Raw genomic sequence first — 13405 nt, 5'->3', positions numbered from 1 at the left:
CATATAGAAGAAAATAATTTAGAGCAACACAAAAAAATTAGAGCATAATTCTTGCAAAATACAAAATTTTATTGGGAACATCGAACTTTAAAAGAGCGGAATGAAAAGATACAATTACTGATCAAATGCTTGTTTATCTTTTCACAAAGATTTTAAAGTCATTGGAAAAACAAATTTAAATACAAATTCTTGTTTTATCTATGGAATAATTCTCAATTTAGTCTCTCATTTTTTGATGTGGTCTCGATTTCGTCTCTCATTTTTTAGTTAACCCATTTTGGTTATCCAATTTTCGAACGTTTTTTGAAATCGGTCTTTCCGTCTAATTAATTGTTAAAATAGACGGAATGAAAAAACATGATAACATAAAACCCATCTCTCATATTTTTTTTTATTTTTTTTTACGTAATCTTTTAATCTATTTTCCCAATCCTTGCAAACCCTAAGCCATCGAATTCTTCCTCCATTTTCCCAAAATATTGTAAGTTTTCTTTTTCTTCATTTTTTTTTTCATGAGAGTTGTTATTTTATTTTTGCTGGTTTTGCATATTAATTTAATTTCAGATTTGTATTTTCTATGTCTTTTATTTTGGTGTTTTGAAATTCAATTTTCTTGTTTTTTTTGTATTAATTATTTTCTTGGAGAATATGTTGCTTTCGTTCTTTGTATTTACTTTTTGAGGAATATGCTGTTTTCGTTTTTGTATTAATCAATTTGATTTGAGATTTATATTTTTTCATCAAACGTTGTGTTTTGATTCGTATTTGTATTTACCATGCATAAATTGGATTGATTCTCAGGCTTTGCTCTATTGATGTTAAACCATTGCTATTTATTTTTTCTGTTCCATGTGTGAATTTCAATTAAATTTGCAAATATAATTAAATATGTTGATTCAACTATTTTTTTTGTTGTAGTATTATAGTTTGTGTTTATATTTCAAAATTCTAACGGTGGAATACTGACTATATTATTCAGACATAATTGAACTTGCTAAGTAACTCGTGTTAAAATTGTGAGTCGTTTGAAAATTTTAATCTTTTAAAGTAATTTATAATTTTGCTAATTGGAAATAATGTTTTTTTTAAATTTATTTTTAATGTAGGAAAAAACATATGTTGTGTTACTTGGACGTAAACCTGGTATTTAAGGTAGTTGGGCAAAAGCACATAATGAAGTGAATAAATTTAGTGACGCTTCATACAAATCATATTAGAGCGAGGAAGAGAAAAAAAGCTTACGATGCATTTTTTTGGGCGAATAACAATTCGAGTGGCCAAATTGAGAGAAATATTCGATTGTGATTTCTAAGTCAATAGAAATTGGGGAAGAATGGGTAAAAAGAGTAAACAATAAAAGGAATCCATACAATAGCCAGCACATGGGTATTACCCAATGATAAATCTAATGTCTCATGATTTGTCACGTCAATAATATATAATTAATTACGCCTATTTGTAAAAATACGTGTCATTTGATACATAATTTGGGTATTACTCATGTGCTATATGTCACTTTCACTTGTTAAACAAGTCATCCTGTCTGTTTTAACAGCTAATTGAACGAAAAAATCGATTTCAAAAAGTTTTTGAAAATTGGAAGACCAAATTGAGTCAATTGAAAAATGAAAGATGAAATCAAAACCGCGTTAAAAAAATAAGGGACTAAATTGAGAATTATACCTTTTATCTATATTAATTCATAAAAAAAAAAGTGTAGTATGTTTTAAAGACTTAATTAATCCTTTATATTTTTTACTAAGGCAACTAAATGTATAAACTAGATTTACATATTTGGAATAACTAAAAAAAACATATATAATTAGGACAAGTGAAAAATTAGAATACCTCAAGTGAGCGAGGAAACAAAGTTCACCGCTTGCTACATTCTTTTAAAACCTTAAAAGTTTATATAATTATGTAGTTCTTTTGGGGCCATTTTTAAATTACTACTAGACATCAATTACTTGAGAAAAAAAAAAAAAGAAGATGAAATAATTTTTTGAACAACTCAAAATTTAGAACTTAACCACTACAAATTTACAAATTCAAAGCAATTAAAAAGTGATTGAATACTCATAAAGAAAACTGAGAATAATTGTCAGTTTAATTTAATTATGGTAGTTTATTCAACCCTTGAGGTTCTTATATCTAACATTTACTGCAAATCTTGAATTTATTAATCTATGATTTGTCTTGAAATAATCCCTGATAACAAAGATAACTTGACATAGAAAATAACATGATTAAAAAATGGATCAAATAAATTTTCATAGTTGACTAATTTGTCACATTACCTTTAGGTCTTATCCAATCTGGTGTTATATTAGCTTCCAAAGATAAAATAATATCCATTTTTTCCCTCTAAGAGTGATACCCCTAGGGTGATGCAATATTAGCTTCCAACGCTAAAAAAATATCTGTTTTTTTTTTTTCCCTCTAAGAGTGATACCCTTAGGGTGAGATCAGCTCATCCCTCACATCATCTCTCAATGTCCCTAGAAGCCAAAGCTCAGGTTGGCCATTGTGGCAGGTCGGCATAGCTCCCACACCAACAAGTTCCCAGGTCGGTCGGGTGGTAGGTCGGCCACCTATCAGGTCGACCATTGTGGCAGGTCAACATAGCTTCCACACCAACAAGTTCTCAGGTTGGCCGGGTGGCAGGTCGACATAGCTCCCACACCAACAAGTTCCTAGGTCAAACACCTATCAGGTCGACCATTGTGGCAGGTCAGCCAGGATTTCAGGTTAGCCAAGTGATTCAAAATCATTTGGAGGATTTGACCTTCCCCATCTTTAGGGGAGATTTCAGACAAAGATCTCTGCTAGGATTTACGGGATTAGGATCCCTACAATCACATATTTTTACTAATGAAGGACGACACCAAATCCAAAGGTCTCTCCTATAAATACCAAATTTGATTTCATTGTTTTGGGTTCCACTTTTTGAGCACACATACCACCCCCTATATTCTTCTGTTCTTTTATCTGACTTGACCGTTGGAGGGGATACGCCCGAAGCATCTTTTGGCCCTTTCTAACACTCTTGCTATTGGTTTCAGGCCTTCATTGGGCCGGGAAGCTACTTTTATTGCAGCTCAGAATTCATATCTTCAGGTTGGAAAAGATTCTTAGCTCGGCTGAGAGATCACATTTTTCAGCATCATCCATTGACGCCGCCCGTATAAAATTCTGAGATAAGACGTAGATATGTCTGGACATCAGCACAGAGTAGGGAATGTGAAAAACCTGACTTTAGATCAGCTCACATAGTTGATCCCGAATGATGGAAAAAGCCCTTAATCGAAACCAGCCACCCCTACCCCCACCTCCACCCCTCCACCTCCGCTGGGAGGTCAACCCAACCAAATTGATATGATGTGGGAAAAAAAATTGGAGGTTAGGTCGAAAAATGGGTGGCCGACCTGGCCCATTGAACATGGAAGGCCCTTTCTCTCATATCATACTAAATGAAGAGCTCCCCATGAATTTTCGACGACCTGCAGTTGGAGAGTATGATAGTAGTACAGACACAGAAGAGCATTTGGGTTGGTTCGAGAATTCCACGCTGTTTCACAGGTACTCAGATGAGATCAAGTGTCGGGTCTTCCATTTAACCCTAGTGAGGTCGGCTCAACAGTGGTTCAATATTTTGTATCCCGGCAGTATCCGTAGCTTTAATGACATCAGTGCAACTTTTGTACACCAATTTGCTAGTAGCAAATATACTTAAAAAACTCTCTAAGCTCCTTGAAGCAATAAGAAACTAAACCTTTGAGGGAGTTCATTCAGCGTTTTAATGCGGCTTCTCTGGAGGTTCCTGCTGAAATTGCTCATACCTTAGTGAACTATTACACCCAAGTCCTAAGGGGCGTAGAGTTTTTTAAGTCCTTGGTGAAAAAAACACTGGTTAATTTTGATGAGCTCCTTAGCCGAGTTGAGAAATATGTGAAGTCTAATCAGTTGACCCGGATATTGTTTTTGGATCAGATGATCTAAAGGATGTATCAGTACCTCACAACGATTCCCATTTGGTGACCTTGACAATTACGAATTATGATGTGGCCCGCATCTTTGTGGATACTAGCAGTTGAGTCAACATAATATTTAAAGAGATGTTGGACCAAATGAAGGTGGAGGGATTTGATCTTGAGCTCATCACCAAAGATATATATGTATTCAATGGCCATGCTCTGCAACTCTTGGGTCAGATAGTGCTCCCTATGTCTCTAAGGAGTGTAGAGAAACGTGTCACTAAAATGACCTATTTTACGGTGGTAGATTCACCATCATCATTCAATTGAATTATGGGCCGCCCTGCTCTGACTGACTTTCGAGTAGTGACCCGTACCCAAGTTAAGTGATTAAGCTTTAATCACTAGGTCATTATCAAACTAAACAGGGTTAATGAAATCTCAAAAGAGTTCAAGGACATCAGAGATGGACTCGAAATGATCGAAAATGGCCCAAAGGGTGACCAAAAACGGAAGAAATGTTTGGAGAACGGACGCAATGTTCTGGTCAGCTGATGTCATCTGTGACGTCATCAAGATGACATCATTGCTTACGAACTAATGGGACATCGGACGCAACAAACTTGGAACGGACGCAACGATCGGGTTCGGATGCAACGTTCTTAGTCTATAAATTTGAGATCCGAGGCTCATTTCTAGGCGCTCATTCCTCTCTTCTCTCTCTCATTCCTTGGCCTTTCTAGTCAGATCTAGGGAGTTATAGGCGTTCTATTGGGAATCCGGAAGTAGCGGAGCGATCCCGGCGTCGTAGCGGAGCTATGCCTAAGTTTTGAGGCAGTCGTTAGCAGTGGGCTATCGACAGACGCAAGTATAGCTTTGGCTTTCTAAAAATATTTAGGAGTATGAAATAGCTTAGTTAAGGTTTTTAGAGGTTAATTAATGATGCATGAGTATTTGCATTGTAGCCTCATTTCGAAGCAAAAATCACGACGGCACTATTCATCATCTTCCTCGCGTGAAATGGACGGATTTTAGCTTGATTGAGTTGGTTTTTGAGCTGCTAAATGGTAGTAGGTGATGTGTAGAACATTTTTTGAGCTTATTGTAGCATTTTACACGGAAAAATCGGACAGATCTGAGCTTGGAAGCTCACGCTGCCACCGCCTGTAAATCGTCGATTTCGGCTACCACGGTGGTCCGTTCCAGTCGTGGAATAGTGCATTAGAATCATCTCGTCGAACTCTACAATCCTGCCAAATTTCATGAATTTTAGACAAGTTTTGCGCATCGCCGCCGCCGTCTTCCTCGATTTTCCGACGATCGTCGACATGTCAACCATTTTCGATCATCTCGGCGTGATAAATCCGAATATCCAAGTTTTGAGTTGAGATTCAAAATCGTGAAACGGTGAGAACGCAATAAAGTTTGCGAATTATCGGTCAAAGTTTGAATGGGGTTGACTTTTGATCATTATGTGATTTGTCGCAGATCGAAAGCCAGTTGAGGATATTTAGAGGCAGAAATCAGCGGCTTAGGGATTTGAGCATTCCAGAATTAGAAAGTTATGAGATTCCTGAGTCTCAATCTACGCAACCGTATAAGTTTTTCGTGCGTTTTAAACGCAAAGGCATGTTCTACCCTTCCTTGCTCGCCCATTTAGATCAGTATATTTTCTGTTTTGGATTATTAAAAACGTGTTGTTGCACTTGTATGTGAATACGGTAGCTCAAGGTTTAAGTTTCATGCATCATTCACGTTTTTATGCATTGTGGCTTGGTTTTGGATGATTTTTCTGCCATGGTTGGATCTTAGTTGCTGCTCACTGGTTTGGTGGCTAGGTTAGGTCTCTTTGGGTCTTGGATTAAGGTGGTTTGAGCTAGTTTTGGCTAGGTGAAGAGCTGGATGGTTGTAAGGTGGTCTACCTAGCGGGCAGCTCGGGCAGGGCTCGGGCAAGTGGGTTGTCTGGGTCGGGCCAAGTGTGTTAGGGTCATATGTTATGGGTTTGGGTCCGGGTTATTTTATTTCGGGCAGGGTTATTTATTTAGGAGTCCAAGTGCCAAGTTTATTTTATTGGGTCATGTTTGTTTATTGGGCTAAGTTTATTTATTGGGTCAAGTTTGTTTATTGGGACAAGTTCATTTATTGGGTCAAATTCGTTTATTGGGCCATGTCTGTTTATTAGGACAAGTTCGTTTATAGGGTCAAGTCTGTTTATTGGGCCAAGTTCGTTTATTGAGCCAAGTTTGTTTATTGGGCCAAGTTTGTTAGTTGGACCAAGTTGTTGGGGCAAATCTATTGGGTCAAGCTAATTGGGCTTAAGATATTTATTGGTGCTTAATTTATTAATTGGGCTAAATTTGTTAATGGGCCTAAGTTTTTAATTTATTTGGTTGGGCTAAGTTCTAAGTTGAGCTAAGTACTATTGGACCAATCTAAGTCTAATTGGGTCATTTTAAGTGTGATTGGGCTAGTCTAAGTATTTTTGGGTCAGAATAAATGTTAATGAGGCAGTCTAATTTTATGGGCTTTAGTTAAGGGGCAGCAACTCGAACTAGCCAGTGTCAAACAAAATAGTCCGTAAATATATATTTAATAGATGTATATGTATATTTTGATATAAGTATGAAAATTATGAAAAATGAAATATATATATATATATATATATCTACGAGCAAAATTTTAAGAAAAATGATATTTTTAAGTTCATGATTCATGCATGTATTTTATGATGAGATAATGGGCATGTAAAAAAAATGTTTTGGGAAGTTGATGTGATTTGTGACAAGTACGGGACTGGAGGTTGGGATACCGGGCCCGATGACCTTTCCACTTATGTTAATGAGCCTTCGGATCCTCAAAAGTTTGGTGAAGAGGCATAGGAGGCGTTGGGAAACCCCATAGGTTCGGTGAACCACGCCACCACGTAAGTTGGTTTTTATATTGATCAATCGCTTATGGTTGCACTTCACTGATATGACCCACAGGAAAATGATTTTTACGTTTATGACATGTCAATGCTTATGTTACGTATTTATGTTACGTATTATGTTTATGATCAATATTATGATGATGTTTACGTTTATGACTCACTATTATGCAAATGTTTTTATGATCATGCATGCATAAGATACTTCAGGATATTTTATATGATATGTGCTTGTATGCGACCTTATTATGTAGTATTTGCTATTAAAGGGTAGAGCATGCTGAGCTTCTAGGCTCATTAGATCTAAATGGTATGCAGGTGAGTATGATGTTAGTAAGGAGGTTGTGGTCCCGACTAGCGGTGAGGACCTCTGTGCATCCGTGGCGAGCTAGCACACTTGTGACCTTCGCGCTTTTATGTTTCAGTTATTATGAGATTGTATTAAATTATTTTCCGCATTTTACGTTATTGAACATTCATGCATGGATTTTTAATTTGTTCGAGTATTTTAAATTATTAGCATGCAATTGATTTTAATATACATTTTACTTTATAGAAAATTTATTTTAAGTATAGTTGCATATATGTATGGGCATATATGTAATATTCAAAAAAAAAACTCGAGTAAGGGTCGTTTCAATGGCTATCTTCGAAGAAGACTCGGCTCAACATGGATATGCACATACAGCATAATATATCAAAGCAGTAAAACATGTATCATGACACATAAAATGCAACATATAAGCATGCATACTCATTGGCTATCTCAGTCAGTACTTACGTACCTCTCTAAGGCAGTCCTAGTAGCACAAGTCTAGGGTCCAAGCCTGCAAGTCAATAATTATCATATCACTAATATTGATCTAAAAGTCTTAACTAAACTAATAGATACTTCCTAGTACCGTTAGGGATCTAGATTTATACCCGCGTCCGTAGTCAATCTTTTGCTGTCGAATGCCCTAACTCCTGGGCACAACTCCGCTACGACTACCGAAGTGCCTCGCTAACACCCGAGCCTCGCCTAGATGGCTAGAAACGCCCAAGAGAACACCAAAAGAGAGAAAGAATTCACTGATTTTGAGCAAGGATTCTAAATCTCGGATGCCTTATTTATATGCAACGTTCGGAAGCGCTGATCCCTCGATTGAAAACCCGATCTCTGCATGTGTCTGCGTGTCAACACGCTGGCACACGTCACTAGTGCCCATGGCCTAACTCTTCGGAAGCTCTGATCTCTAGTTTGGAAGTTTTGATCTTGCTTTCGAACTGCGTCGCTTGGTCTGATCACTTCGGATCTTCTGATCTTGCAATGTTCACGTTCGGACCTTCCGAACTGCCCGAGTCAACTTTGAATCTTGGACCATTTTTTGACATCTTGGAGTCGATTTTTTGGTCCGATTAATCGTATTAAAATGCCTTAATCAGTTTAACCATTTAAGCTCGTAAAATGGGATACGGGTTACTACACTTAGCTTGGCTAAGAGATCACATTTCCAGCATCATCAAAGAGCATCTCCAACCCAGCACTATTTTACCGTAAAATGCCAAATAGTGTTGGTTCTTTTGCTCCAATCCAACGTTATTTTCAGTGGTAAGTTAGTACAAAAGCTACAGTGTTGCACCATTGGTGTAACACTGTAGCAACGATATCTCGGCGAGGTTAGGTTATTTTTTAATTTATTTATTATATTTGTTATGGTGTGTAATGTAATTTAAGTTTAAATGTTTAATATAATTATTATTAATTAATAACGTCATTTTATTATTCCGTAAATTAATTTAACCTTTTATTTAAATTATTTTTATCTATTTAACGAATAATTAAATTTATTAATATTTCGTAATTAACTTTTAATTAGTTAACATATTATATAAACAATAAAAAAAATTATACATAAGATGTAATTTTTAAATTTAATATTTAAAATTTTAAAGTAATATTTTAAACAAATTTAATTACTTTGTAAATTTAAATATATAAATTAATTAAAGATAAATATTATGCAGTGTCATTTTAATTAAAGTGTTAATAAATATTTTATGGAATAAATTAATTGTTGTAAATAAAATAAGAGAAATTTCGAGAATATTTCTTTTAGTGTAGAGTTTAGAATTGATGGCTTGAAGATTAATTATATATTTGGTATAAAAATTACATTATTTTGAAGTTAGTATTACACTAAAATAATGTAATGAGTTGGAGATTACCTAACCGAGCACTAGTGTGGGAGGAGAACTATCACTACAATGTTAATTATAATATATATACTGATTGTAATTGGTAATTACAACGTATGTTGAATTTAATTTCAAAAATCTTATTAGACTATTTTAATAAACTAGTGAATATTTTTTTATAAAAATATTAGTCAATAAATAGCTATTAACTTAATTAATATTTTTAATCAATTTCAATATAGAAAATAATCAAGACAATATTAATGTTTTTATATTTCAATCAATGTTCTAATAAATATTTGTGAAATAAATTAGTTATTTTAAATAATAATAATAATAATAAGGAATATTTCAAGAAGATTCATTTTAGAATAAAAATTTATAGATAATGATTTGAAGATGTGTTTTATAATTTACGTATAATTACGTTATCTTGAAGTTAGTATTACGCTAAGAAAACATGAGTTAGAGGTACCATCAACTATGTTATCTTAAAGTTAGTATCGCGCTAAGAAAACATAATGAGTTAGAGGTACCATCAACGTAATTTTGTCTAAGAGCTAGTTTTGTCTTGGGCCGGGGTAATAAATCTACGATCCCCAACAAAGATGATGGATTTCTCTCACTAAAGTTTTTGTCCAAGTTTTCTGAGCCTTTTGTATTATTAAATTAAATTAAACAAATTAAATGTTTAGTAACCCTCGTAAAAAAAATTTAATTGAATTGATTGATTCATACCTTGTTATATTCAATCTCAGATCCAGTTCGTTTCTAATCGGGATAAATGTACAAACATAGTTCATTCAGAAGAGAGCACTACAGTAAAGCAGTTTAATCATAAGCAGTGAATAAACCTAAAGAACTTAATATTACAAAAATTCAGGGAAAAAAACACCACCAGTTGAAGCACGAAATGCCTAGTAGCCTCTACTTCATAATCCTAGAAGAGCTAGGAGCCTTTGTTGGCGGAGTCATCTCCAGGCAAATCATCTTCGTCATGGTAAATGTTCTCCGCCATCTGCCAAATTTGTAGTATGTTATCCTCAGCAACGCTTGCCATCACCCAATCTTCACACGGGTTCCATGAAAAGTCCGAAATTTTACTTGTATGGCCACCGTGTATGAATAACAGCTCTGGTGGCCCGTCCTCGGCATCCTCGGGGGTCTGTTCTTCGTCGATCCTGCCAAGAGAAAATAAATGAAATCAAGCGCAGCAACATCAGCATCTTATAAGTTAGGTGACTGAACGACTGCAATAATAATACAAAATATTCTGTGATGAACCAACACTCCTAGCTGAAAAAGTAAATCACCTGCTAAGATCCCAGATCATAAGTCTCCTGCCAAGACAGCAGGAAGCTAAGATGGTCTCATTCTTTGGATTCCATCCAACTTGGAAAACTTCCTCCCTGCTGAGCAGTTAATATCAGACTAGAGTGACAACAAATGCCGGCCTAACGATTATGCCAGGCATATATAGCAAGTCTGATAAGGTGCACGAAAATATAGAATAAAAGACTTTAACAATGACAACAAAGATTCCTTACTTGTGACAATCAAATATGTGGAGGGCGGTTGAAATCTTTCGCAAATCGAATAGTTTAACAGTCTTGTCAGTAGAGCCCGTCGCAACAACCCATTCATTGAATGGGTTAAAAGCTAAACAGTTGACCTACCAAAAATACAAATAAAAGAACTTGATCAAGAGTTGATTGAAATCTAAAATGCAGTGGTAATCACCTATATGCTACTGATTTGGCTCGACTTTTGGGTAAGAAGGGGAGAAAATTCTGGTCACTGGTGGTTCATTGTATTACTTGGTCGGTGTGGTTGGAGAGAAATGAAAGAATCTTCGAGGATAAAGAACAAATGGTGGAAGAGTGTTGGGAAAAGATTAAATTACGGATAGCTACGTGGAGCAGAGCGTTTAAAGATTTTCAGAACCTAGCAATTTCGGATTTATTAAGGGATTGGTCGTTTATTTTCTGTTGATGTTATAAGTTTTGTTAGGTTCTCACTATTCGCGGATGTCTTGTCCGAACTTATCTTGTAATTTCTTACATTATGATATATTATATAAAGTTTCTTATCAAAAAAAAAATGCAGTGGTAATCTGATTATACGGATGATCCTTAGAGCAATCAAAACGGGCAATCAACCAAGCATCAGTTAATTTAGAGTATATAATCTCGTTTCCTATTTAAAAAAAGAGAGAGAGAGAGAGAAGGTGTCCTAACCACCACTTCAGGTGGAAAAATTACATTAAATACCCTTCTTTCTTCTTCAACTCTTGATAAGAAATATACTTGTCAATCAAAAATCACAAAGTTATAACAGGAAACCCATCTCATCACACGTCAACACCTCGACTCAAATATAAAGGGCAAATTCTTTTCAAAATAGAAAGGGACTCCGATTTATTTCCTAATAGATTAGCCTTTTATAGTCCATGAACTTGCATGAGTGAGCAATCAATGCCAATAAATGAATGAATTCAATCAGAAAGAACAAATTTCATTTCATATACAGTTATACACAAGATTAAATACACTTGTTCCCTTCTAGTTTCAAAACAGTCAAAATAGAAATTAGAAACCGACCTCACTTTGATGAGCAACAACAGATTGTATAGGTTTGGTCACTGATGGAGTACGGAGATCCCATATGTGCAGATATTGATCATCTCCCACTGAACCAAACAAGTATTCATGCCTGAGATGCCATGCTACATCTTCGACAACTCCTTCATGAATCTACACCCAGGATATGTAAGCTTATTTTCAAAGGAATCATGCATCTCAAGGTAAAAACACAAAAACCTGATACTGATTTCACCGTGGGCGGGAAACTTCCATATAACATACCTTAAATATTTGCAATGCATCGAGAACCTTATTTTTTGGAGCTGCATTTATGTCCCACAAGCATATTTGCGCATCATCAGAACCACTCAGTAAATGGCCCTGCTTGAACTGACTCCATGATAAACCATACCCTTCTGTGTTGTGGCCCCTCAGCCTTAAATCAGGGTTGCACGTACCATCCAAGGGAGGCTTGGATGGATGTTTGCTGTAGTCAAAAACATATACTTCTGCACTAACTGTCTTAGTAGCAATAATAAATGAGTTCTGAGGCATATAACGAGCTCGGTTGACCTCCCCATCATGATTTATTTGCTGAATAATTTGCACCTGAAATAAACAAATAGTTAAATCGTCAAAGGACAATGAAGTCTATGTTGATGATGATGCAAGTAATGGTCTGTTCGAAAAAGAAGAATGATGGAATTTGCTGCTTCTGTTGTGTTCTTTTCTAGTTCTAGAAGAGTGATAACATTCAGGCGCAATCACAGTTCACCTGTGTAGTAATTTGCTCTTAATTAATATTGATTTGCAACCATTACAGCCAGTAAGTCACAAATCAACCACTCGAGTTTGTGTATTCAGTTGATATGTTACTTCTAGCTGTTTTGGCTCTACAGTGAATTTTCTCCCAACAAATTACTTTACTTTAATTTATCTAAATACTCAATTTCAATCATCACTGTGATTATTAACAAGTATTTCTATAAAGCAAGGAGTAGAGTCTAGAGCTACATCTCTTAATAGAGAATAAATTGGCAGAAAAGAGAAAGAGAAAGGAAAGACCTTTCCGTTAGCGCATCCAAATCCACCATATTCAGAGCGGTCATCGTCATAAAGTCTGGCATCATTCTCCGCATCCTCGAGCGGAAGCTGAACCTGGGCAAGCATCAGATAATTTGGCTCGTTTTCGGACGTGTGGGTTCCCAAAATCATCTTTTGAACGGAATAATCCTTGCCCGGTGGCTCCTCCCTGTCGGGCAACCACTCGACGGTGAGCGAGGGCCATTCCAGCGCATGGGTGATGACCAAATCGTACAAAAAAGGAGTGTTCTTCTTCCAAATCTTGTACTCCTCGTTTATCAAACGCTCCTCCACTTCTCCCCGCATCTCATCCTCGTCCTTGCCCATTATTCGCTCGAAATTGTGCAGGATTTGGGGAATGTACGATTAAACTAGGGTTTTTGGAAAAGTGGGGACTCTGGGAGGTGTAGCGGGAGATTTGGACGACTATTATAGCTTTCAGAGGAGGGATTTTCCCAAAGCATATATTACATTAGTAAAAAATTATTTTGGTACATGAATTATTGATAAAATGTTATATTGGTATATGAATTATTAAAAATAGTTTAATTGGTATATAATCAAGCTCAAAAGTCAATTTTGCCATTTATTTTAATTTTTTTTAAATTGAATATTTTTATTAAATTGATTAATTGAACTATATATATATTTTTTTCTTTTAA

At 35.7% G+C, this 13405-nt stretch overlaps 1 protein-coding gene across 2 annotated transcripts; it reads right to left on the bottom strand.

Moving 5' to 3' along the window:
- Positions 1-9805: 9805 nt before the first annotated feature.
- LOC140863307 (histone-binding protein MSI1) lies at positions 9806-13170 on the bottom strand. Of its 2 annotated transcripts, none has more exons than XM_073266639.1 (6): positions 12726-13170; positions 11943-12269; positions 11679-11831; positions 10626-10750; positions 10392-10490; positions 9806-10259 (listed from the first exon to the last, which is right to left on the bottom strand). In XM_073266639.1, the coding sequence occupies exons 1-6, from the start codon at positions 13068-13070 to the stop codon at positions 10028-10030; spliced, it is 1281 nt and encodes a 426-aa protein (XP_073122740.1). In that variant the 5' UTR covers positions 13071-13170; the 3' UTR covers positions 9806-10027. The 2 variants fall into 2 exon arrangements, with proteins under 2 accessions (XP_073122740.1, XP_073122741.1); XM_073266640.1 differs by having other exon boundaries at positions 10392-10487.
- Positions 13171-13405: the final 235 nt, after the last annotated feature.

Source organism: Henckelia pumila, chromosome 4 (assembly GCF_033568475.1).
Source record: "Henckelia pumila isolate YLH828 chromosome 4, ASM3356847v2, whole genome shotgun sequence".
Taxonomy (NCBI): domain Eukaryota; kingdom Viridiplantae; phylum Streptophyta; class Magnoliopsida; order Lamiales; family Gesneriaceae; genus Henckelia; species Henckelia pumila.
This window is presented reverse-complemented; position numbering and strand designations above follow the sequence as displayed.